This window comes from Carassius gibelio, chromosome B25 (assembly GCF_023724105.1).
Source record: "Carassius gibelio isolate Cgi1373 ecotype wild population from Czech Republic chromosome B25, carGib1.2-hapl.c, whole genome shotgun sequence".
Lineage (NCBI taxonomy): Eukaryota > Metazoa > Chordata > Actinopteri > Cypriniformes > Cyprinidae > Carassius > Carassius gibelio.
In genome coordinates this window covers 16,186,390-16,214,070 of record NC_068420.1, presented here as the reverse complement: position 1 = coordinate 16,214,070, position 27,681 = coordinate 16,186,390, and the positions used below count along the sequence as shown (strand labels likewise).

Sequence of the window (27,681 nt, the reverse complement as noted above, 5' to 3'; positions counted from 1 at the left end):
TATGCTATTAGACAGCTATATAATTTATTTAGATTTCTGCGTATATTTAATTGCTTATTCTTTTTATTAAACATATATTTTTGACGATACGCACATTTCCCGAGGAACATTACTACAGAGAAAACCACATTTGAGCTGTTACAAGAGGGGAGGCGTGCATTTTATGATCTCGCGAGAACTCAACTCAACCTCTGTCCTCTGTTACTAAAGCAGTGACAGTGTGCTGCTGCAATCATGCTCAAAGCATTAAACAAGACACATCTCAGGCAGCTGGTAAGACAAATCCGTCGAAACGATGCATTAACCACTGCAGACTTTAATTTAAAGCTGTTACTCGTTCTCTCTACGCTTTCTAGACAGAAATACACTTGAATGAATAGCTTAGCATGCTGGCTAACTCGCTCATTCAGTTCTCCAGAAGTTGTGCAAAATGTTACTAAACTGCTGTTCTTTCCAAGTAACCTTATTTTATTGTGTTGTTTTTGACATGTGATCATTAAAACGTTTGGTTACCTTGCTAACCTATTTTTAATGGGTGTGTAGTATTCTAGCTAGGCGTCTAAATGTTAAGTATCATATTCTCATAGCTTTTTATAGTTCTAAACACAAATATTGACCTTTTGAACAATATTTCAGTATTTCATGAACACGACACGATTCATAACATTTTAAGGCACTGGTATATGATTAGTTAATAAACCACCGGCTAACCATTGTCCAAGGTTATGCAATATGTAAACAGTGCACTATGAAACCTCTTCACTGTCCTTAAGTTACTGTTTGACCTACAATGCATTTAAAATGTGACCTACATTGCATTTGATATGTTAATATATTAGGTCAGACCCTAAGTAGTATCTGATCTCAGTTATGTCTCAGATTTCTAATGACCTCTGTGGGCTATAGAACAATGTCTGGCTGCACTGCATAGTAACCTCATATCAGTTATTTGGGTGAAAGGGCCTGCCAGATATTTATATCTTACTGTATCTGATTCGGTTGTTAACCAAACCTGTTTTTTCTTCTTAGTCTGCTCTGATTCAGAGGTTTCAGAGTACTCTGGTTGTTGCCGAGCACAATAATGAGACGCTGACCCCCATCACGCTGAACACCATCACTGCTGCTACGAAACTCGGCAGTGACGTGTCCTGTTTGGTTGCGGGAACAAACTGTGCAAAGGTATTATCTGTTCACGCACATTGATGTCTGTGAAGAAGTGTAAAAGAGTAATTTGATGGGTATGATTATGGGTTTCTGGACAGGTCGCAGAGCAGTTGTCCAAAGTTCAAGGGGTGAAGAAAGTTCTGGTCGCCCAGCATGAAGCCTACAAAGGTTTACTGCCAGGTAGACCCAACTTCATTTGGTTTTGTTCATGATTCTGGAAAGTATTTAACTGTTGCACTGTTGATTTTACACAAGTAACTTTGCATACAGCGCCTGGCAGATGAGGGAAGGAGGTATTGAGTGATTTAAATGAAAGACTTTCTTTCACAGAGGAGCTGACGCCGCTCATCTTGGCAACCCAGAAACAGTTCAGTTTCACACACATCTGTGCGGGAGCATCTGCTTTTGGAAAGGTAACTCAAGACAGAGGTCGAAGAAGATGGGCTCAAAGAGTGACGTTGTTGTCTTTACTATTATTGAGCAAGATTTTACCAGAAAAGATTTTAGATTTTTTTTTGTGTGTGTGTGTGTGTTTAAAAAAAATCTTCTATAATTTTAGTGGCTGTACTTTTATGTAACTCTTGTATTATCCAAACTACTTTATCATTCAGCCGTCCTGTGTCTTTTGAATGTCGTCACCTTTATTGACAAACTTTTATCAGATTGAGCAAACTCAATTATTCTTTTTGGCTTAATTTGCCTTTTAATTTAATGTATAACATTTATCAAGTATTATTACTTGTATTTAGATTTTTTTTTTAATATGAAAAACTTTTATTACTTAAATTGCCATTTTTACCTGTTTTTTTTTTATTTATTTAATTTTTAATGATGACAAGCTTTCGTCAGATTTAGCATAATTAATCAGTTTTTTTTCTTTGATAAATTTGACAAATGTTTGTTTTGATTTAAGAACTTTGAACAGTTGCAAAAATGTCCCTTTTTGTGTCAGTTTTATCAGATTGAAAAAAACATTTTTTTGTTTGTTTGGACAAATTGAAAAAATTTAAAAACTTTTTTTTTTCTTTTACATATTTTTGCTCCTTTTTTTTGTCATTGAAGAAAATTGAAGAAACTTCACTTTTTGCCTTGATCTGTTTTTGATGCACTTATTTGTCTAGTTTTTATTTTTGGGTGGTGATTTTTTTTTTTTAAACCAGATAATTAAATGAATCAAAAAAGTAAATTTGTTTTGCTTGCTAACATTAAGATCAAAATACAAAACAGTTTTTTATTTTTAGCTTTGCTCTTTTTCTTTTTTTAGTTGCTGAGGATCTTTTTTTTTTTTTAAATTTGGTTGTTCCAAATTTACATACACTTTCCTTGATCTTTTTTTTTCTTTTTTCCACGTGTTTGCGTCAATGATTAGTGTAGCTCAGCTTTGCTTAATGCTGGATTTTGCAGTTGCTCTCGTTCAAAACTTATTTGATTATTTCCCCAAAGTGAAAAGCACAAATGGGAAATGAATTAGAAACTCTCATACTTCCGAGCCCCTATCAGGCTTCAGACTTTTGCAACAGTGGGAGAAGTCTGTCCTCAGTTAGTGCGGCTCTATTATATGCACGGTTATTTGTCATTCCACAGCCAAACTGTCAGGCAGCAGATCTAATGGTATTTAAATTGAATTGTAATACATTAAACAGTATCTTATGTAGCCTAACCCCAGACCAAAGAGATGTATTAGTCTCAATTTCCTCACTGGCTAAACCTATTTCATTTGATGGATTCTTAAGTGGTGGATTTGGTTTCATTATGTCACTATATAAAACACTTGAATTACCACTATGCAATATTTTTCACCTCCAGACATAACTTAGAGCTCTTTTTCAGACTCGACGATATTTATTCTGTCTGCGATGCAGGATGGCCTAAGTTTTCAGACATGCGGTGAAACTGGCTTTTGATCAATGCCTGCCCAAATAATGCTATTTCCAAACAAATCAAATCTGACCACATCTGTAGATAAGACTTGACATGTTTCAATGGCTCGAACTCATCCAAGAGCTTCAGATACATCCGTTTGTCTTTAATAAGGGTGTGTATGTGTCTTCATTTGTAGAATCTCCTTCCAAGAGTGGCTGCCAAGTTGGATGTGGCTCCGATCTCAGATATCATTGAGATCAAGTCTCCAGACACCTTTGTGAGGAGCATTTACGCCGGTAAACATGCGCAAGTAGCACTTCTCAATGCAACGCTCGCTCTAAACCTGTTTGCTTTCAAATGACCTTCATAATTTGTTCCATATCCTTCTCGCTGTTCAGCACACAGTTTGTGATTTAGGAGTCTGGCCATTGTGCACAGAGAGCCGCAATAACTCAAGCTGACTCGAAACAAATCGTAGATTTTCATTTTTAAATCTAAGGGGGGACCCTGGAGCCTTTTTGTCCCACTTTGCATGTATTATTTTTCTGTTCACCGTTTCTCATCCTTAAAATCTACTGCCATAAATGCTTCCTAATTACTCCATCCACTTTATCTTTGGCAAGCACAAAGCACTTGCAAAAAAAAATCCGATATATCCGATATAAACGTTTTTCATGCAAAGTGTCAAATGAAAAGTGGTGGTTTGCCACTTGTGGTGATCGTTTATGTCCAAGGTTTTCAACCAGGGGGATCCACGAAGGTCCCGTGCATATGATTTATAACACCGATTCTTAAATTATCTTAAAAGTATTTGAATGGACATTTTATGATGATATGTTATTCATTGTGCAATGTAGTAATGTGTATTAATGACCTTAACACAAGCTATTATAAAGTGAGAATCGAAGCTGCTTTTAACAAAAAAAAAAAAAAATAGTCTACCAGTAAATATTCAAAGTTGATCTTAAATATCCTTGTTTTATATTGTCTTATACTATATATTTTGCTATTATTAACGATATTTCTTGTCATTTCCGACAACTCTTTATTTTACCGTTTTTTTTTTTTTCGTTCACAGGAAATGCCCTCAGCACAGTCAAGTGCAATGAAAGCGTCAAGGTCTTCACCGTTAGAGGCACTTCCTTTGAACCTGCGGCCGTGGAGGGGGGCAGCGCGTCTTCAGAGGAAGGTACCGAGTCGTTTGAAGAAGTTAAACACACTGTTGTTTGTTCATGTTTTGCTTTAAGGTCACGCTGACTTTGATACCACACACACAGGTTTATAGTATTTAGCGCTGTATATAATCTTCCACTCCGCTGCCAGGTTTTGATGGGCTGGTTTGTTTAAACGTTGGCTTTAAAGGGATCGTAAAGGGCATTTCTGAGCAACTCGGCCTGTTTATTTGGACGTCTCCTCACGAGATGTTGTTGCCTTTGCAGTCTCTCCGTCTGCCCCTGTTGGAGTCTCTGAGTGGCTGGAACAGACGCTAACCAAGAGTGACCGTCCAGAACTCACCGGTGCTAAAGTCGTGGTGTCTGGAGGTAAGAACCTCGCACTAGAACCACAATCATCCGCAACAGGAAACGTATCCTAATATTAATTTATGTATGTTATAGAATGCATGGTTAACTCCCAAAAGCTGAAGTACACTGTTTCAGCTATATTGAAAGACATGCTACAGTATAATAACATAACATGATAACCTGTTCACCTACCTATATCAAGGGTCACAGATTTAACTTGTAAGTACCATAAAGTGTTTAAAGAGTAGCTAGCTAGCCAGTAAAATCAAGATATGAAAAATCTAAGCTCTGTTAGACACAAGTTAGCACTGTTTCATTGACAGTTTCTGAGGTATAAACTAGCTCAAGACAGTTTTCTGTTATCACACAGTACAGTACTGGTCAAATGTTTGGAAACATTATTTTTTAAATGTTGCATATCTTTTGCTCCTCAAGCCTTCATTTGATAAAAAAACAGAACAAAACAGTAATATTGTGCAGTATTACTGGTGTTACAATTTAAAAAAAAAACACATTGTTTTCCGTTTTAAAATACTTTTAAAATATATTGTTTTTCTGTGACGCAAAGCTGAATTTTGAACATCATTACTCCAGTCTTCAGTGTCACATGATTCTGCAGAAATCATATATTCTTGTTTATAATACAATTTAGGGAAATGGTTGTGCTGTTTAATATATACCGTAATATATATATTTTTTTTTATTACCTGTGATTCTTTTTTTCATGTTTCTTTGAATAAAGAGAAAAAAGAACAGCGTTTATTTAAAATAGAAATCCTTTTTTTAAACTACACTACTGTTCAGAATTTGGGGTCAGTATCTTTTCTTTTGAAATTAATACTTCTATTAAACAAGGATGTATTAAATTAATAAAAAAAAGTAATAGTAAAGACTTATATTGTTAGAAAAGATCTCTATTTTGAATAAACACGGTTCACAAGTTTTCACTGATCAATAAATCCTGAAGAAAGCATCATAGATACCCCCCAAAAATCCAAAAATGTCATAAAAAAAAAAAAAATTGTATTAGTTTGCATGCATGTGAGCCTATAATCAAACAATTTTTTAAAATATTTATTTGTATTTGATAGTTTTACAAATTTCTCCAAATTTCCAATTAATTCCCGTAAATTCTCATAAATTCCTGGGCCCGTATTCATAAAGAATCTTAATGCAAAAAGTAGCTCCTAGTCACAAAATTTTAAGAAAATTCTTAGAAATGTGGGCGTTTACTCTTAAAATTAAAGAAAAAATCCTAGTAAAGAAAAAAGTAATTCAGAAAGCATCTTAACCCTTAAAAGAGGTCTCAAGGTAAAACTTGTTAGGAGCACAGACGAGAACTTTTAAGAGGCTTAAGAGTTTCTTTAGCAGAGGAGAAGAGGCAGAAGAAATGTGTTGCAGACAATGGATGACAGTGAGTTAATAAGACGGTATAGATTATATAATAATTTATAATTTAATATATGAATTACAGTAATCACTACATTTACGATATTTGGCAACTGGGAACATGCAACAATGCAATAGTGATGATTTGGGTCTGTCACAACCTTCTGTAAGCAGAGTGATCACACAAACAATTACAGCACTTTCAGAACATCTTATTGTTTCGCAGTTCATTTAGTTCCCCTGGACATTCCCACCTTGCAGGCTCAAAAAACTGCATTTATGAATATAGCAGGCTTATAGGTGACCACAAGCAGGGGGAATGAACCGTAAATAATTTGTGCTATACGCTCCCATGTCTGCTTCTTGTCCCTTGCGGTCACACCCGGCCCGAATTATCCTTTAAGAATGGCCTTGTTCATCCACTAACTGGGCTAACAGTAAACACTGTTCCTCTGTCCAGTTTGGCTTTCTCGTCCTTCTTGGTTTTGATTCCATGTTTGATACATTAAAACCAACATTCAAACTGCACTTAAATAAGACAGCAATCACTGTAATTAGAAAGAGTGGAACAATTTTTATCATTCTAAGCCAATCAAATACCTTATAGGAAATTAAAAGCATGGTAAATTAAAAAAAAAAAAGGATTTAGATACACATATAATGTGTGTTTCTTTGTGTGTGTGTGTGTGAGAGAGAGAGAGAGAACGGTCAAATAGGACAAATTATTCATGGAAATTCAAAGTGAGAATTAGAATAGACCCTATACTTAAAATCACTCTTTTTTTTTTTTTTTTTTTTTTCCTTCTTGGACAACCAACCAATTCTTCAAAAGATTGTGTCATACATAGCAACAGGGTCAACCCCGCCTCCTCACTAAGATGAACGTTTTTGTCTTTTCCTTACTCAGAGTTGCTCTCAGATCGGTCCCGAATCGCTCTTAAGCTAAGACTCCTACGTAAAAGTTTTTAAGATAAATTAAGAGTTTTCTGAGAGGATTCTTAGAATCTTTATGAATACGGGCCCTGGTAATTTTCAAATGTGGAATATTTTCAAAATTCCCATGGAATTTTACCGGAGATTTTCTGCCCCTTTGCAACCTTAGCTATATCACTTCACTACACCATTTTTCAAGCAGAAGAGTCACTTCTATCTACTTTTCAATAAGGAACCTCCATGTTTTACTGGCAGGAGCTGCTTTTTATTCTTACTATACAATTTTAGTATTAGATTGAGTTTATTCAGAAATAATTGAACATAAATATAGGAGCCTGAGAAAAATGCCAATTTTTAGAAGAAAATTTCAGATTGCACTTGGAGCCTTTTGCATCTGAACTTAAATAATAAAAAATATAGATATCATGTAATTTGATATTTGTATGTACTTTATTGTATTTTAATATTTTATTATAAACAAAGCTTTATTGATTTATAAAAGCATCGAAGCACAAATTAATTTTATTGCTTAATCAAAGAAAAATAACATCAATAAATTACAATGAACTGAAACTTCTTTCCACAGGGACTACATCATCTTTGTGTTTGTGTGAACTGTAGGTCATGGTGTTGGGTATTCCCTAGAAATTTCCAGCCTTTTTTATTTTTTTGCTTGGAAAATCAATAGTAAACCGAGACCGTATCGATCCTTCTGGAGTCATAAGCTTGTCAGTAATTTCATATTTTATGCCCATCTGCCGTCTTTCTGTCATAACAGGGAGGGGCTTGAAGAGCGGCGAGAACTTCAAACTGCTCTACGACCTCGCTGACAAACTGAACGCAGCCGGTATGATCTTTTGTTTTCTTGATTTTACTCTAGGTTCAATCCTCAGTGTTAGTTTTTAATCCAGCTATATGAATTTATAATGAAACCACTGAAATCCTCTTGCAGTCGGTGCCTCCAGAGCCGCAGTTGATGCTGGTTATGTTCCCAACGACATGCAGGTTGGACAGACTGGGAAGATTGTGGCTCCTGTAAGTACCGCTGTGTGTCCTGCAGTCCATCACATGCACAAATTGCCTTTTACAGAGATAAAAAAAAAAAATCTCTCAAAGTTATAAAACCACCAGGTTTTTATGCTTGATAAAGCATCTTGACTCTGAAAACAACAACAACATCTAATTGTTGTTTCTGTTTGAGTCTAGAAAGATGGATCCGTGTTGCCCTTTAAAAAGGTTAATTTTCCATTATCCGCTGTGAGTGGGACCTCCCTGCTATCATTATCCACACATTAGCGGAGCTCTGAGGCGTTCTGATGTAGTTAATGGCACATTCTGGCTTCTGAATGATTTACCAGAGCCATTAGTGGAGCTCTGCGCCCCGAGCTCAGACCAGGCAAATCAGCCCCAAACCCAATTCTCTAAATGTTTTGACAAGCTTGTCAGGCGCAACACGACCATTGTGCATTAGTGTTCACCCCGAACAAGTCCCGGATGAGTTCTGCTGGTGAAGAGTCCAGTCAAATGAACTCGAGTCAAGATGGATGAGTGTTGTTTTGGGTCGATTGAATGTGCCTTTTGTGGTTAATCGTAATCTTTTAGCCCTCAGGGTGATGTTTTGATGACCGGATGTACATGGTTTGGAGTTTTTCTTTTTTCTTTTGCAAAATATTTGTGTAAAATGCACATTTAAAGATGTGCACCATGATGTTGCGAATACAACTATTTAAGAATGACGTGGAGTAGCTTTGGCTAGTAGAATTATATAAATTAGATTCCGTTGATAATGTTTTTAAAAATCTAAAAGAAGTTTATTAATTATTACAGAACAACATTTGGTCCCGAACTAGCTAGACCCTACCAGGGTTATTATAGTAAAAAAAAAAAAAATATATATATATATTTGTTACCTTAGCAGAAAAAGTGTTTTAGAGATAGAGAGGTTACATTTTGATAAAAAATAAAATTTAATTCATGAGGTAAATGGGGAAGCTTATTGGATATTGGCTTTTAGATGCTTTGCAACAGTTATCTGAAACTACAAGAGATCTTCAGCAAACGTCTTCAGCCCATCTGAGACACCAGCCCTGCCTTCTTCCTCTCCCTCTGGCTTTTAGTGCTCCTGCCGGCCGCGTGTTCGGTCCCCGGGAGAGAGCCGCAGCCACATTAAACTGCACTGAAATATTCATGGGACAGTGCATTAAGCTGAGAGCCACTGATGTACCACTCCCTCGGGACCAGGGTGGAGGCGAGGGGGAGCTCCCGGCCACATCCCCCAAGTGCTCCTCTTTTGAGTAATTGTGAGGATGTTGTGGCCTGTGCTCCGGGACGAGAGGTCCGCAGAGTGCTTCCGAGCCCACGACGAGATCCTGCCCGGTTGAGCTCAGATTTACAGCTTTAAACATCTGTGATGCTGCTAAACTGGCGCTTGTTGAGGGTTTTCAGTCTCGTTTCTGAGAAACACACAAGCAGGAGTCTAGCTCATGATTTAATTTTAAGCACCAGGCTTGTTGCAGTTTATTTGAAGTGCTGCTAATTGAAACATGGCACACCATATTGTTGCCAGGGGCGCCAGCCAATCAGGCTTGTGCACAACATGATTCTGAAAGCATATTAAATGAGCTTCCTGTCACAGTAAATTCACAACTGTCTCCTTTTACACGTGAAGAGAGAATAATTAATTTTAATGTGTTTGTTAGGTAAATGAGGGAAATAATTTGATTTGCTTAATGGTTGATTAATGTTGAAATGTTTAGAAAGTAATATAATTTGAATTGAATATAATACACGACTATTAGCCAGAATGTAAATATAGATAGATCCCTCCAGTTATTGTATTTAAAATTTCTTAAACACAAAAACAACTGTAATTTATATTTCAAGAGCCTTTTTGATCTTCTCGCTGATCCTTGGGTTTGTTTACACTGTACCTTTTAAGATTTATGTAAATGACCTCTGTTATGATTTGTTACTTAGTAGTAGTTTTTACACACTGAGTACTGAATAGGCAGGGAAATGCAAATATGGGCAGTCATAAATGTGACCATTTCAAAAGTGCGATAAATTGCTGATTTGTCTGAGATTTCTCTTTTTTTTAAATAATTCATAGTTTTTTGATGACTACACAGGAGCTGTACATTGCGGTTGGCATTTCTGGAGCGATCCAACATCTTGCTGGAATGAAGGATAGCAAGGTACAGTTCGTGATGCCTGTCACAATACACACCCACACACAGCAGTACACAAAGATGATATCATTTTTTGTGATAACATTTGCAATCAGAGGACCCCCCCCCTCCATGACCAGCATTGTCTCCAGAATACATTAAGTTAACTCACTCTTAAGTGTGACGCTGTATTCGAGTGTTTTAAAAGCGATCTGGAGGAGCCTTTTACCTGCATCCATAATTCATCTGCATTTTCCAATCCACATCTCTGGAACAGAGTTTCTGGAAGCACTGCTTTATCTGTCAGAGGCCGTCACAACCATCTTCCTCCATATGTTGTATTTCGGAGCATCATCCTCATGTTGATGAGATGTTTACAGGAATAATGTGTTAGCATCTTTTGTTACTACTGGGAATTGACTTTTGGGAATTATGGAGACCAGTCCATCAGCGCTCAACTCATAGAGGCTTTCTATTCAACACAGCCCACCATGCTAAATAATTTATTCAATTGTTTTACAGACCATCGTGGCCATCAACAAGGACCCAGAAGCCCCCATTTTTCAGGTGGCTGACTATGGCCTAGTGGCAGATCTGTTTAAGGTAAGATTCCTAGTTGTAGTTATGACCTAGCAATAAATAACTAAAAATATATATATATATATATATAATACATAATTTCACCATAATGATTGTTTTCTATTATTAGTTATTGTAACATCTGATGTTTTCAAATTCAGTTTAGTTACATGAAACGTCATGTTAACAGTATATTTAATTTAGTTTAAGAATTTATTTATATGCATTGATTAAATGCAAGTATTAAATGTAAAAGGATAACTGATGTGACACCATCCCTATCCGAACTTCTTTTTTTATCAATAAAAGTGTCAAAAAATAAAAATGGGCCAAATTCCTCAGAACAGGGATACACCTTTTGCTATTTGAAGCTCCAATTAAGGCTAAAGTTTATGTAACTGGAAAGATCACAAAAAGACACCGATCACATTTGCACACAAGATCCTCGCCAGGTCACCAGACTTTTTAATCCAGTGGCTCAGACGATCAGCAGTACCGTTCAAGTTTATTATGAATAGCATTGTAAATTTCAAATAACCCGGTATTAATTTCTTCAGCCAAACCCCATCTACAACCAAAAGCTTGTGACTCAAAAAAGCTGTCCCATATTTCCCTTTTACATTTTGCAGGGAGCATTATTCCACCTAATGGAGAGTGTGCAACTTCTGCATTATTGAGTTGCTGAATTAATCAGTGGCGACTCGTGGCTCCAACCAGAAGCCTTGTACACAACTTCTCCTGCTTTTGGAGCAGAAAAGTAATTGATAGTCGGCACAAGTGTGCAGGTGTAGTTTTTCACCTTTATTTTCTGTCTCTTCTCACCAGAGCTTTACACGCATGGCTGAGCGCCGTAGTTCAAGCTGGCACACGCTCACGGTGCCAGAGGGCTGCCACACACACACACACACACACACACCACGTCCATCTGTTGTTGGTGTTTACCTCGTGTAACGCTAGCATCGTTTATTTCCCTGTGTTTGCCCTGTCGTTCATCTTTTATTCAGGCGGTGCGGTGCTAGACACAGGTGTGCAGGTAAACTGTGTAAAAGTGATTGCTGATGATGGCCAGTGCTGGCGATCGGCTTACACATGATCACTCCTCAGATAACTGATTAAAATGTATGGGCTTTCTCCTCCTTCCTTAGATTGAAAAGTGAGCCGGGGACATATTGGGGCGATGATGTTGTTTTTCAGGGCGCTCTGGAATACAGGAGCACCTAGGTTTTGGATGGGAAACTCGACATATTGTTCTCAAATGATAACCATTGTGCCTAGGGGGCTTAAACAGTGGAGAAAAGTTTGATGGATATAAATGGGTTCTGCTTTAAGGGATCTTGTTTACACTTGATTTTGGTCAATCGGATCACAAGTAGATGATGGTAATCCAGTCGAATGCATTTTAGGGCCTGTTTACACCTGGTCACTTCATGCATTTCCTTTAATCATAAATGCTATTGATCATGAAAAGACCAGGTTTAAATGCCCTTCGAAATGCTTTCAAAATCTGATCACTCAAACTACTGGAGGTGGTCTGGGACTCATTCCAGGTGAAACTGGAGAAGTGTAAATGGTCAAAAGTGGACTCGCTCAAAAAGTTTCAGGTCCTGTTTACACCTGTATGTAGCTTTGTCCATTTGGCACTGGATCAGAAACGCATCTTAATACCAGGTGTAAAAAAATGCCAGGGTTTTGAAAGATTTGGGCCAGTTTATGTATCAATGTATCTATTTCTAGGTTGTACCCGAGTTGACCGAAGCCTTGAAAAAGTGATACTCCTGAGGAAGCTGGTACTCACCTGGAGAACTCCACTAGGAACCTGCCTTAAGAAGCTCCGAGCCAACGCTCCACTGATGCTCACTTCCTGAATGTGATTGTTCTCCAGAACACCTATATGTACTTACAATAGATCATGTAAACATTAAACCACTTCTTTTAATAAAAGCATTAAGTGACACGTGGTGTTATGTTTTTCAAAGATGGGTTTTTAACAATGATTGTTATAGTCTTTGGCTAATTCAGGATTGTCTAAGTTCCTCCCGGATACCCACTGTCCTGCTTCAGTTCAGCTCCAAACCTAATTAAACACCTGGGCCAGCTAATAAGGATCTTCAGGGATCACTAGAAACATCCTGGCTTGTGTGTCAGCGCTAAATTATGCAGGCCTTGGCCCTCCAGAAGCAGGATTGGACACCCCCTGCTGTATACTGAGCTCGTGGAGTAGAGCTCATTTATCCAGCAGTCGTAGATGGCTGTCTTATGGTGGTCTTTACATATTGTCTTCAATTTGTGGAAGTAACTTGCTGTTTGTTTTATTTTAATAAGGTAGCTGTCTGGCCCTGGATGTTCACTGAAATGATCCAATAAACATTCTTCTGCTTGTACTTGTGCTTTGGTTTTGTTACTCATTCTCACATGACCATTATACTGCATATTTTGGCATTCTGCAAACTAGAAGACAGAACAAGTAATATTGCTTTAGCATACACATCCTTACTACTACTACTACTACGACAATCCTGACGCACACATACAAAAATGACACTAGAAGTTTGAATTTGCCAACTTTTAATTTCTTGACAATCTCTCCCATTACCAATTTATAAAATCCCTTGTTGATAACACGGGATTCATTTGCCTCAGTCAGTAAGCAGATAGATCTTTTCAAAGGCTCATGCTATTGGGATGGGGGTTAAGGTTTAGGGTAATGACAACATTCTAACCATAATTTCTAATAAAAATCTTCCAATACTGTATATGTTTGCTCTCCGTGTTTTAAAAATACTTAAGTTTAGCACTTTTATTCTCGCATAGAATTCGAATACAAACATCAGCATCAGTAATGTAAGAAAGGCAAAGGTAAGAAATTTGGCTGAATCACACAGCTTTGAACACGGATCAAATGTTAACCCTGCAGCTTTGGGGGAAACGGACTGGACATTGTGTGTCAGTTACATTTCATACAAATAAACAAATCGACAAATAAAAACTCCCTCCCACGCCACCCTGAATGAGAACACGTGATAAGTCTTCCAGCCACACTCAAGATATTGGTCTACCGTCTAAAAGAGTGTGTTTTTGCTGGTTTCATACACCACTCGCCCAACAGACACACTGAAATTCCTGAAGGATCTTCCAATGATGGCTCCCAAAGTACCGCTCCCTGACTCCTTGGAAGGTTGTGCAATTTTGGCAGGAGTGACAAAGTTCAAGTGCTCTTGCAGAGTTGGAGAGAGAGAGAGAGAGAGAGAAAGAGAAATGTGCATCTGTAAAGAGGAAAATTGCATGAGGCGGGTAGCAGAGAGCATTATTCTCAAGTCACTTCCTGTGCCCCTTTCTGAGAACATGAAACCTGGGAGAGAGTATAATAGTGCTGTTTGACACAGAAAGAGAAAGACAGATTGGCTGTGTCTGAAACAAAAAAGTGCTGCCCGATCATTCAAAGTTTTTGGATGAAGGTACTCCTAAAGGCAGGGTTACTCAAATCTGTGCCTGAAGTGCTACTGCCTTGAAGAGTTTAGCTCAAACCTTGATCAAACTGTGGGCAGTGCACAGACATATGGTTCCATTGTGCTTCAGGTGTCCCTAGTTTGAGTCCCGGCACGCAGGCCTTTCCCGATCCCGCTCCCTATCTCCCACTTAGCTTCCTGTCTTAAATACTGTCCTATCCTAATAAAATGGCAAAAACACCAAAAATAAATCTTAAAAAATAAGAATTGGAGTTAAACTCTGGAGGGCAGTGGCCCTTACTTTGGTCGGATTTGAGGAACTGTGCCCTAAGGTTTTAGACAGGCTTCAAAACCCCTAATCTGTCAATTTCCACCTATTTCCCGGACACTTTTCAAGTAACCACTGAACCAGGTGTTGGGATATCATAGATGGGGAATGATATGTCCAATGTATTGACCAAATGGAGGCGTTTCAATAGTAGGGACGCACCAAGTAGTGAACTAGTAATGCTTCTAGTCGACACGCTGAATGCACACTGGTACACATTTTGGATGTCTTAACCTGACTGATCTGCCTCCGGTGTTGTAGTCTCTATTAAAGGGCTGATGAGTTGGTGTGTTTGATTAGGAGGAGTTCAAAAATGTCTTTAGTTTTACTTTCAAGAGCATGGTTGAGGAAACACTGGAATAAATATCACAATGGCCATTGTTTAATGCATTGTCCAATCCAGCTCGTTTACAGCCACCTTCCTGCAGAGTCTGACAGAAACTTAAGGCTGGAATACAACTTTATGACTTTTGCCTGGAGTCAATCTTAATAAAAGCACCTGCCTCAGTGGTTTAGTGTAAGATTTTTTTTTCTGTAACCGTTTACAAAGTACTAACTAAAATGATACCTACTGTTCAGATTTTAAAAGACGTAGTATGTTCCAGCCTTTATATTTGTACCATTTGTGACAAGGCAATTCCTACTAATCTTGCAAAAAGAAGCAGGGGTAGCTAACCCTGCTTTTGGAGAGTTACCTTCACATAAAATTTAGCTCCAACCCTTATCAAACACACCTGAACCAACCAACCAAGGTGTCCTGGATTACTTGAAAACTACGGGAAGGTGTAGTTTTGGACCTGAACTCTGCAGGAAGGTGGCTCACCATACGCAGTGCTGGCATAGAGCCATTTACACTGCCTCTTAAACTACTTGGCCGGTCACTAGACTCGGATATGCCTTGATGGCTTACTAACTTCGGGATACTGTCAGCGAAGGCAATACATTTCATGTTTCCGACACAGCCAGTGAGTAAGCTATATATAGAGATAGAGAGAGGCCAAGAGAGAGGCTGCTTCAGCTGGTGTTGGTGGTCACCGTCCCAAACGTCATGCTCTATGTGTCCGTTATATGGCTGAGTGGAGTATCTGCCGGCTCCATAAGCCTGTACTTCTCCTCCAGTGATGGCTCAGTCCCCTGCAGGTGAATTAGTGGCTTGGTCTGGAATACACCCAGACGTTCCTGGTTTCTCTTGTTGTATATTTTCACCCTGTGCTCCAGTTCCGGACTGGCCTTGACCGACCCTGCCGGACTGGGCAATTTAAGGTTGACCGGGTCCACCCTGCCTTTCTGTGCCAGGCAAGAGTCCTCGGACAGGGAAGAGAGCAGCTCTTTGACCACCGCGCTGGGGTCGTGGACACCCGGTTGTGTGCCCAGGGTCAAAGGGCTGCAGTACGGAGGAGGGCAGCAGTGTTGGCCGCTGTAGTCGGAGGTGGACGCCTCCCGTACGGTGGAGCTGCAGTCAGTCGTGGAGCCCAGCGTGTGGCTGCTGACGCTGTGCTGCCGGGCTGTGAAGCTGCAGCTGGACCGGGACATGGTCGTGCTGGATGCTTCACTTACAGAGCTGCCCGTGCGCTCCTGACCACTGCCCGGGCCGTCAGCACTGACAAGGGAAGGCGGCAACTGGTTGGGGTTGGTAGGAAGGTGGACATCTATGGCTGCTGTGGTTATGACACGTGCACCAGGGTCGGGCACCCCGATGTCTGTGTGTACAACAGATAGTGTAACATAGTGAATGAGCGCCATCCTAAATATTTAAGCATCAGTGCCAATGGTCATCTGATAAATTAGCCAGACCTTTTGGCCTTTTGAGATCAAATGGTTACGGCACTTGATTAAACAGTGGGATGTGATCTTCAAAACTGCCTTGTCAGTTGATATTAAAGGAATATTTGAGGGAATATAAATAAATAAGTAAAGTAAATATAAATATTATAAGTAAATATTGCACAAATGTTTAATTTCATTATTTGTTCTTTTTTTTATTATTACATATTTGCATACTATATAATATATAATATATATAGGTGATTTTAAACATTTTATGACCCATGATCCACCTTGCTATCTAAATATTGCCATCAGCCGATGATAAACTTGTATCAGTCGGTCAACTCATATTTTGGATGTATGTATCCAATGCATGTAAACAATTGGTTGCAATGTATCTAAATGAAACATTAGGCAGTAGATATTACAAATATTCTAAGCATGGATCAATGTAAATAAATAAATGAGCAAAAAAGAACTTACCGCTACTTGGCTCACTGTAATACTGACTGATGTAGTTATTCATATCATCCTGAACGGCGCTCTCTGAAAAAACGAATCACAACAATCACAACATTATGATTTAACGACACAAAACCAAAAAAACATAGAAACATATTTTTTCCCCCCTTAATTTGAAATGTAAACAGTTTCCCTGTTTTATAATTGGGGAACATTTCTGAATCACTATGTAGTGAAGCGTGCTACAGTGCAAGCAATGCATTAACGTTCTGATTCTGGCCACCCTTCTCTGCTGCTTGGCTTCCTGACCCAAAAAAGCATCTGTGTGACGTGGCTGTGACTGTAGATGTGGTGGAGGTCATCGGCTGGGTAGAAGGTCTTATGATCTGCCTGGCAGAGCGAGGAGTCGACTGTACTCTAAGTGCCATCCGCACATCTCTGGAGACCAGACTCAACTCACTGCACCTTTTTAAATTCATTTTTACTGTTTGAAATATTCATCAAACGGAGGCTCTGAAGGAGATGGGCAGCCGACTAAAACACCAGGAAAACAATCACAGCCGAATATAAATAACACATGAGGATGAAGACATTTTACTTCTCCCTGGGAAAGAGAGAAAAGAGAGCGAAACTACATTTCTCCAAAAATAAATTGTGCTTTCTAAAAATTTGCAGTTATATGAATTGCTTTTGGTAAAATTCTATAATATTTGGTTTTGTTTAGGGTGAAGTTTTGACATGTAACATGCCACACAAAGATGATAACTAGAATACATATGTGAGCTCTAAAGTCTTTCCTAATGTCTTGCACTGAGAAAAAATATTATGTGTGTCTAGTTTTCTTGTAAAAATCCAAACATCCTGAAAACAAGATACATTTAAGTGGGAAGCAAAATGTTTTCATAGAAAATATCTTCAGTCGAGTTTATTTTTCTATCCTCATTGGCGTTTTTTCTTGTTCTGAAATGTCACATTTATTTTTGAAATGAAACAGCGTTCAGCTCTGTTCTTGTGGGCTTTGAATTTTACACTGTCAAAACTTAATCATTTTATGAACTATTTATTTTTGGCGTCTCCGTCCAGTATTTCAGGAATCCGGTTTCTGAAACAAAGCAGACGTTGAGAGCGATGATTCAGCTCGATCATGTCACTCAGTATCTCTGTGTGGTCACGCGGCGCAGGACATTCTCACACGAATCACACCTCGCTCTCGCTCAACTCTTCAAAACTTCAGAAAGCAGCTCTATAAAAAATGAGATCAGCTCTTATATTTTCTGCGTCTTTGTCTTCGGTGTTTAAACGCATCTAACTCCCGTGTTATATGTGTGTTTGAGGCACCAAATATAAAACAAGGCAGCTAAGATACGAGCCCTGGGGTCTCCAGGGGTCGGCCTGGGCTTTGACAGCATTTCTGTCCATGTGTCGTTTAGAGGAAAAAGCCACGGGCTGGCTCCTGGTGCCCACATTTCCCACAATCCTCTGGAGGATCAAGTGTGGCTTGCATGAGGACCATTGTGGGGGTTTTCAGGTTAAAAGAACAGATGTTTGTGCCGTAGTTGAATACTCTTTCAGGAGGAACAAGACCCAATCCACAGAGCAGCCTGTGTGTGTGTGTGTGTGTACATCATGTTCAAAAGTTTGGGGTTGGTAAGATTTAATATATATATATATATATATATATATATATATATATATATATATATATATATATATATATATTTTTTTTTTTTTTTTTTTCTTTTTTTTTTTTTTTTTGAGTAAAGTCTATTTTTCTCATCTAAGATACATTTTTTTGTCTAGAAATACTACATTGTAACTGTATGTAATATATATTTTAAAATGTCATTTGTTTCTTATGTCAAATCTGTATTTTCAGCACCGTCTTCAGTGTCACACGATCCTTCAGAAATCGTTCTGATATAATGATTTTTAAACATTTATTTTTATGATCAATGTTGAAAACAGCTTTGCTTATGATTTTTTTTATGGTTTTTCTTTACGGTCATATTTGGCCAATATAATTTTAAGTATTAATTTTAACCTTCTGAATGGTGGATGGATAGATAGATAGATAGATAGATAGATAGATAGATAGATAGAATATTATATAAAAAATAATAGATAGATAGAATCTTCACATATTACCTTCATCACCACTTCCATATTCAGTATAATTTTAGCATCACATGTAGTGGAGTGTGGATAACCGTGTAACATCATTTCACCTGTGACTCTGGGCTGGTTTTACTCTCATTGAAAGGCAGAGTACCTGGAGGAGGTCTGGGCTCTCTGGTGTTGTCAGATCCAGCGGGTCCCAGGCCGTCTATTTCCTGGAAGCTGCTGCTCTGTTTGCCCCACACATGGTGGATCTGCATGGCGGCATCACGCTCAGCGGCCAGGTCCAAATCCTGCTGCGCCAGGTGAGCCCTCAGCTGCCTGATCTCAAACTGCCCAAGACAAGAACACAGAGACTGAACTACTGACTGCACTGATTCCTCTGCAGCAATGCTGTTCAGGTGGGAGATATATGTATGTATGTATGTATACACACACACACACACACACATATATGTATATATAATATCTGAATAAACAAACAGTTCATTTTTAAATATTTTAAAGATGATATATTATGCCCATATTTACATTATGTAATATAAGTCTCTGGTGTCCCCAGAATGTGTCTGTAAAGTTTCAGATCATTTATTATATCATTTTGAAAATGCCTTTTTTAAGTGGAAGCAGAAACACGCTGTTTTTTGTGCCTGTCTCTTTAAATGTAAATGAGCTGCTGCTCCTCAGCGCCATTTTGCAGTATCATTGCAGTTCAGACCTGCTAAAAACTTCTGTTTTGGTTCTGATTCTCATGTTTATCTCGCTGAAATCATGCGTTTTAAACCATATCAGTTTAAGCTTCTTTCACACACAAGTCTACAGTTAAAAACACACTTGAGTAACAAAAACTCTCGGTTATGTCTGTGAATGTTTTAGATCTGTGTGGCAGCTTCAGCATACAGTGAATAAATCAATAAATCCACTGCTCTCTTGTCTCCTCTGATGCTGGGACTCTAAATAGTGTTCTGTGCTCGTCTGTGCAGCCAAAGACACAACAGTTCGTATGCTTTGCTCAAACTTTCACCATGGCAGTAGAGCTGCTACACCGTTGTCACTAGCAAAAACAAAATGAAGGCGCTGTTGGTATAAATTTACAGATTAAGGGGCGGTAATATTATAATGAGATCCCTTTGCCAAGTCAACAAGGGAGTAGTCTCAGTGTCAGATGTCAGGAAACGAACTGTGATTGGTTGTCACCTTTAAATCATTTATTTTAGTAATTGAATTAGCTGTCATTATAAGCTGGTACAGTCACTCACCTACAAAACATTAGGTTTTACATCTCATTAAAATGTTTATAATGCTATACATAATTTAATTACTCCTTTAAAGCTGTTAATGTTATGTAAATTCAAGGCTATTGTGTGGAAGTTAAAAATTTAAAAGTCTAAGTTGTATTGTGAATAGCTTGTGAATTTTTATTGTAGATTGGAAAATGAAATTGACATTGACATTTTAGTGAAATATTTTATATTATAAATGGAGAAATGTTTTTATGTTCTGTTAAAAATGTTTTAAATCTTCATTGTAAAGTGTACAGATGTATTTACAAAACAAGAAATATTTGAACCTGTAACAAAGTATTCAAACATATATTTATGTGTATTGTGAATAGCTTGTGATTTTTTTTTTTTTTGTAGATGGGAAAATGAAATTGACATATTGTGACATTTTAGTGAAATATTTTGTAGCAAATGGAGAAATGTCCTGTTAAAAATGTTTGAAATCTTCATTGTAAACTGCAGAGATGTATTTTACTAAATAACCTGTAACCTGTAAGTATTCAAATACAATGTATTTATGTGTATTGTTTCTCATATTAAATTGATTTTATTCAATAGAAAAATGGCCTTTAATAGTTCTTGAAGGAACATATTTGACACGGTTAAGGTACAAAAGGGCTTGTCACTGGGGTGGTACCTTAAAGGATCAAATTTGTACCTTAGATAAAGGTACAATATTGTACCAGTAAGTAAAAAACAAAAGGTACATTTTGGTTTTCCATGGTACAAATCATGTCCTTAAAGGTACAAACTATAATGGTACAATTTTGTACCAGTAAAAGGTACCGCCCCAGTGACAAGGGTTTGTACCTTCTTTGGTACACAATTGTACCTATTTTTCCGAGAGTGTATAATGCAAAGTGTAAAAGTTGTTTTGGCAAGAAACTCCACTAAATTGAAAGTCTTAATTAACAGATTTGATTCATATTAAAAAATAATAATATAACTTAAATCAGCTTGATTTCAACGTAAACAAGGAGATCTAGCATCTTATTCAAAGGCAAAACAATTATCTTATTTGATTAGCGATCTACAAATAGTGTAGAATCTTTGTCTTATTTAGTTGTTTTTCTTTGTTTGGTTAGATTAGATTAGATTATAAACACCAGATTAATTTAATTTTTATTTGTTACCTTTCTCTCTAAAATAAAAAAAAAAAAAAAAAAAAAAACACAATCTAAGAAGATTATAGCTCTTAAATTACAAAGCATAATTATAGCTATTATTCTAAATATAATTTTGATTAAAGTTATAGCCATTTAGTTTATCAAACATACTGATTACTGGCAGTATTACAAATCATTACCTATAATTTATATCATAAACACACTAATATGGATCTCCTTGCAACATTGTTGAATCAATGTCCACACGCTCAACATAATCAATGAGCTCGACTGTTCTCGGGCTCTCAGATCAGTTCCCAGCAGGGAGCATTCAAGACATCTCTATCACAGTCTTATCTGTCCTCTTCCCCAAGGAGAAGAGCAACAGAAACACATCTAGGGTGAATTGTGTATTTGAGTGGCGTGCATTGATCCCTGTCTGTGTTATCAGTCTGGTGGGCCCAGGACAGTCTGGACGGGTCACGTGACTCTTTTATGTAATACACTGGGTTGGATTGCAGCTTGAAATGCGAGCTTGCATCATCCGCAGAGACCCGATCAGAAATGAAGCATGAGCTTGGTGCAGTTCAAATATGGGGGATATTCAGGATGAATTGTGCTGTTGAGACACATTTCACCTAACAGCAGACTCGGAGGATACCAGTGGTGTAAAATTCTGAACAGACAAAACATGTAAAGAAGGAGAGATTGTTTACGATCACTTTTTCAGGTGACTCTGAAATGCCAAATTATAAAAAAATGTTAATAACAGATACAATCTGATCAATAAATACCCATGAATAATCATTTATAGGCGGATACCAGCGCTGTGTTACTGAGCAGATGAACTGAAGTGAAAGGTGATTGTGTGTCAGAGTGCTGCCCTCTGCTGGAGAAACACACAGTGCCACATGATGACGGAATTATGGAAAACATGTTTGGAGAGGGGACGAAATAATAAAGACGTTAACAGAATAGTGCACCCCAAAAAAAAAAAATTGGCTTAGTTTGTTTCTTCATTTGAACAGATTTAGAGAAATGTAGCATTGCATCAGTTGCTCACCAGTGGATCCTCTGCAGTGAATGGGTGCCGTCAGAATGAGAGTCCAAACTACTTTTAAAAACATCACAACAATCCAGTCCATCGTTGATCATCATTCAACGTCTTCTGAAGTGAAAAGTTGCATGTTTGTAAGAAGCAAAGTCAGCTTTTTCCATCAAAATGGTTCTAATGCAAACCGGTCAAAATATGAGTCCTTAATCAACAATATCACACTCTCCAGTAAAAATCTCACATCTGAATCCGTTTTGGACTGTTTTTGCTTGTAAATGATGTTACTATGCCTATTTCTCTCCTAATTCAGACAAGATTCACTTTTTCACTGGAGAAACAATATTAAGCACAGAGGACCTGTTTGTAAATAAAAATGTCTTAATAATGGATTTGTTTTTTACAAACACACCCCTTTTGATGTCACAAGACATCAACTGAAGGACAAGGAGTGGTGTCGAATATTGTGATGCTTTGATCAGCTGTTTGGACTCTCATTCTGACGGCACCCATTCACTGCAGACCAGAGCTGATCCTCTCTATATGCAAAGTAAGGCCCTGAAAACACCAGGGGGCCCCCTTGCTCTCAAATATGATTTAATTGTAGTTTCGTTTTTGAATTTGACCAACAGTTATGAAAACATGACCAATCATTTCTTTTAATGCAATGCGCTGTCACCCTTTATTGCTAAAAATCAGTCAAGTCATGTAATGTGAATGTTGTACAGTATTGCTCAAGACTAAAAAAATGATTGAAAGCATACCGAGCCGCAGAAGAGACTGTTTCTCAATCGCTTTCCGCGAGCACGGTTCGAGACGGTGTGAAACACGGACAAATGATAAGGCCCCCAGAAGTCTAGCATCGGCTCTGCTGCTGAGGATCCAGTGCTGAGCAACTAATGAAATGCTAAACTTCTCTAAATCAGCTTTGATGAAGAAATGCCCTCATCTACATCTCGGATGACCTGAGGGTGAATACACTCTTATTTTTGGGTGAAGGATTCTTTTAAAGCACCACTTACGCTCGTGAGCTATTACAAAGCTGCTGTCAAGGTAGTGTCACTGGCACAAGAGAGTACTTTGTGTTATTTTGGTGATGTTCATCACTCACGGCCTGTTCCTGACAGATCTGTGTGAGTCTCTCCAGCTGTTCCTCCCTCACAGCTTTGGTCTTCTCATACTGCTGGATCTCCAGCTCCGTCTCCACCTTCACCTGCAGCACGTACGCTACAGAAGACAAACAAAACAGCAGAGGAAAGTACAAATTATAGATTATTATTATTTTTTTTTTTTTTTGCATGATCCTTTCAAATACTCACATCCTTTTCGAGCAAAGTTTGGACTTGGCAAGTTTTTGTTTTTAAAAAAAAAATCTCTTATGCTCACCAAAGCAGCATTTATTTATTATGGACTAAGTAGAGTGATATTACAGTGAAATATCATTATAACTTAACTGTTTTCTATTTGATTATATTTTAAAATGCAATTCATTCCTGTGATCAAAGCTGAATTTTCTGCATCATTACTCCAGTCTTTAGTGTCAAATGATCCCAGGATATTTATATTCAAATAAAATTATCCAATTATTTGAACAGACTACATTTATTCATAAAGAGCACGCAGAATACATTTAAATAATAATACTGTAAAACAGCTGTTCAGATGTTAACAGGTTTAACACACAATGGGTAGCTTTGATAAACTGCTAATTGTTTTCTGCAAACATTCAATGCCTCCAAACATTAACATCACCTCCATCCATGTCTGAGTGAAGAGCCAGTGTTTGCCTCATATTCTCATGAACATGAGCGTCGTGTGAGGTTGATTTCTCAGACTGGGCTGGGGTCTCTTAATAAAGCCATAGCCACATGACCCCTCTTATCCTCCACTCGCTCTCCGTATCAATTAGACTCTTCTCACACTGGTACCATCTGCCAACAGAACTCCCAGCATGCTTTGCTGCGTTGCAGTGTGTTTTCTCAGTACCACAACATTCTCTGTACATTCAGTTTCAGGATTATGATATATTATTTTAAGTAAATATTTTTTTGATATATTCAGATGTATTTTTTTTTTTTAAAAAGAGAGTTTTATCTCTCTAAAACTGAGATGACAGATGTCTGCTATTTTACAGCTTAGTCTGGATTTGGAAAAAAAAGCCTAACTACTATAAAATTATATATACAGTTAAATTAATAAAATAAATGTAATTAAAAAACATCTATAAAATAAAATAAAGCATATCTCAGCAACTAACCCTTGCTGTCACGTGCTGCTGTGTACATCAAGGGACGTCCACAGGGTGGCGTCAGACTGGATCAGACTCGCGCGAGACTTGAGCTCGTGAATGTTAATCCGTCAGCGTGTCCGTGTCAAATATCAGCTTTCGTTTCTCCTTCGTTTCTCAGGGTTCAGATTATAAAACTTCAGCATTCTACTGTTGTATCAAACACTGTGTGCAGTGTAATGACTGAATTCAGCCGAGTTTTTTTTTTTTTGCTTATTGTGCACTTTCTCAAATTCATATCTTCAAATTAACACGAAAACATATGCAATTCTTACAACTTGCACAAAACAAACCACGAAGGAGAGGGGAAAGACAAGATATATGTGCAATCAGACATGCAGAATAGACAAAATGTAAGCACAAAGCAATATAAATGTAGATTTTAATAGAAAAGGCACAGAAGAAGGCATGCAAGCACTTTAGATTCATATTAAGTATTTCATCATTCACAATTCGTATAAAAAAAGTATTTTTACATTATAAAAAAAGAACATGAAATACTAACTAAATAGTCCAAAATTTAACTTGAAGTAGTTTACTAAATGTAAATCACATCTTTTATGATTGGCTGTGCTGAACTCTGACGTCATACTCATGATTATATATGTGTGACATTTTTGCAGTAGTCTACAACAATTGTTCTTGGTATGTCCTGATATTTCATCAGTACTTCAGATTCCTGTATCCAGAATCATTTTAGTATTATTTATGTAGTAGTATAGTTTTTATTCATATTTTAAAATAGCTTTTTCAGCTTTAATTCTAGTTTATATTTTAGTAAATGTTACGTGCTTTCGTCATTTTGCGTTTTCTTTTTTTGTCAAGCTTTATCTATCTATCTATCTATCTATCTATCTATCTATCTATCTATCTATCTATCTATCTATCTATCTATCTATCTATCTATAAAACAATTATATAGCTGTATTTTATTTCAATTTAAGTATTTCTAGTACTTTAGTAGGCTAGTTAGTTTCTGAAGCGACATTTCTAGTTTTCATTGTATTGCATTTTATTTCAGCTTTATTTTAATGACCAAAAACAGTTTTTAATAGTTGTATTTATCAATAACAACACTGCTTGTTTTGATGTATTTGATTTATTATGACTCTTCTATCAGACTCAGAGCAGGTTCTGTGATGCTCTGTTGGATCTCAGTTGTTTGTTGTCATCCGCTGTGCTCCTGTAAGTGTGTCTGACGCCGCTCAATGATGTTCAGTGAGAATGAGGGTGACCTGCCCCAGTCATCGACCATGAATACACTTGCATAAACACAACCTGTGCTGAGACATTATGGACATTATGCTCCTCTCTGCGCAGACAAAAGACTCTGAATCAGTCTGAATTTTAATAAGACCCAGGCTGGCAGCAGCAGCGCGCGTGAGACGTCTATCAGAACTCACACTCATTGGGCCGGACAGGACAACAGCTAATAAATAAACTAGTCAGCTGAATTAGCAAATGCTTTTACATTAACACTGTCTTTAAGTGTTTTAAAAGGTCAAATATATTTACATTTAGTCAATAAATAAATAAAACATTAAGTAAAAATCATCAGTATGTATAGAAATGCAGCCTTGATGAGCATAAGACACTCCTTTAAAGACATTATTCTGATCAATCCTTCTGATCCCAAACCTTTGAACAGTAGTGTATATATCATTTTTTTAAAAGACAGTGTGTTACCGTCAATGATTCTCTTGACCCTCCAGATGCGGAGGGTGATGATGAGGCTGATGGCGTCCCAGGGGCTGCCGGGGCCGTTAGCCACCGTGGAGGCCACCATTGGGGCCAGAGAGAGTACAATCACAGCACCGTCAAATACCTAATTAAACAACAACAACAAACGATCATACGTCTTTCAGCTTGTAATACTGTATATACAAGTGTATTTAATCCAATAGTACACAACTGATAAAGAATCATGTTTTAATTAAGTTGTTATATATTGATTTATTTTTAATGTATGTGTACATTAAAAGTACCATTCTGGCAGCGAGAACGATCCTGAACTAAAAGAAGATTAATAAGAGTAAGATAAGATTAAGATAAGAGTAAATGGAGAGTCAGTGAAAGCCTCATGTAATTGGCTACAAGAAGGTGGAGGACCTGCCCTCTGTCTCACGCTTGCAAAACTCAGTCAGTGAGAGAATTGGGCCAAAATTGTAAGCGCAGAGAAAAGAAAGACTGAGCTGTACATATCAGTTTATTTTGGGAACCTTTTGCCACACATGCATAACTAGTCATTTAGACATTTGCAACAGTTATTTTTTACACATACAGGTTGCTTCTATACAGTTAATCCATTTTGCAGTTCTTTAAACTGTTGTTTTCACTCGCAAATCACTGTTCACAGGCTTGCGGTACTTTCGACCGTATTTTAGCAAAAACAACTTTGGCAAAAGTGTAAGCGTGGAAGAAGAATGCAGATCATATTTATTTTGCTTTAGCATGGAGCTGTAGTTTCACAATACTTGAATTACTACTATGAATTACAGTAAAATGTTGGATATAATTTTTTTTCTTACACTTGAAACGTGATTTACACCTTCACAAAGCTTCTCTTGCACATGCAAATTTAATTCACGCTTACAGTCTTATGTACTCTTCCACAACTCTTGCAGATCTTTTAGACATTATTTTTACATAACAATTCTGACTTTTCTGTTGCAATTATGAGTTTATATCTCACAATATTTGATATTGTAAATTATAAATTATAAATCTTTCTAATCCCAATTTTTTGAATGGCATTCTAAATATATAATACTTATTTTGTATTATTTCTGTTTTACAAAACATAAATTTTTCCATGAGAGTGTGTGCACATTAAAATAATCAGTAATTTACAAATAATCTGGTAGACATGACAAAAAAGCTATATTTATTATTTAATGAATGGGTGTGGTCGATAAAACTAAACAGCCAATCACAGTGTCGCTCAGGCAACAATGTTACATTGAGAGTGTGTCACTGCGCCAGAGAGAGACTCGTCCTTCATTAAGTTTCAAGGACTCGCCCTTCACTCCGTTTCCCCCCGTACTAACGGGACCCCGGGGAGCTTACCTCAACTTTGTTCTCTATATAATCCCAAATCCCGAGCACCACGATCCTAAAGACAGTCTGGGAGGGGAAGAGAGGAACATGGAAGAGAGAACATAGAAGTGGAAAGACAAACAGAAAGAAAGAGAAAAGAAGCAGATTAATGAAAATCACTG

General features: G+C 37.5%; 2 protein-coding genes across 3 annotated transcripts in view; one reads left to right on the top strand and one right to left on the bottom strand.

Annotated features, from left to right (window-relative positions):
- Positions 1-128: 128 nt before the first annotated feature.
- On the top strand, positions 129-12,999 carry etfa (electron transfer flavoprotein subunit alpha). The gene is made up of 12 exons (XM_052598226.1): positions 129-273; positions 1,030-1,179; positions 1,263-1,344; positions 1,495-1,577; positions 3,224-3,323; positions 4,106-4,216; positions 4,467-4,568; positions 7,651-7,719; positions 7,825-7,907; positions 10,001-10,066; positions 10,562-10,642; positions 12,353-12,999. The coding sequence occupies exons 1-12, from the start codon at positions 235-237 to the stop codon at positions 12,386-12,388; spliced, it is 1,002 nt and encodes a 333-aa protein (XP_052454186.1). The 5' UTR covers positions 129-234; the 3' UTR covers positions 12,389-12,999.
- Positions 13,000-13,166: 167 nt separating this feature from the next.
- LOC128014561 (transmembrane protein 266) overlaps positions 13,167-27,681 on the bottom strand; it is a 60,212-nt gene continuing 45,697 nt past the window's right edge. For both annotated transcript variants that reach the window (XM_052598220.1, XM_052598221.1), the window contains 6 exons: positions 27,530-27,586; positions 26,150-26,288; positions 23,288-23,403; positions 18,891-19,068; positions 16,643-16,705; positions 13,167-16,092 (listed from right to left, as the gene is read on the bottom strand). In XM_052598220.1, coding sequence (XP_052454180.1) covers positions 15,446-16,092; positions 16,643-16,705; positions 18,891-19,068; positions 23,288-23,403; positions 26,150-26,288; positions 27,530-27,586 — 1,200 coding nt within the window. In that variant the 3' untranslated portion in view covers positions 13,167-15,445. The remainder of the gene's footprint in view (positions 16,093-16,642; positions 16,706-18,890; positions 19,069-23,287; positions 23,404-26,149; positions 26,289-27,529; positions 27,587-27,681) is intronic.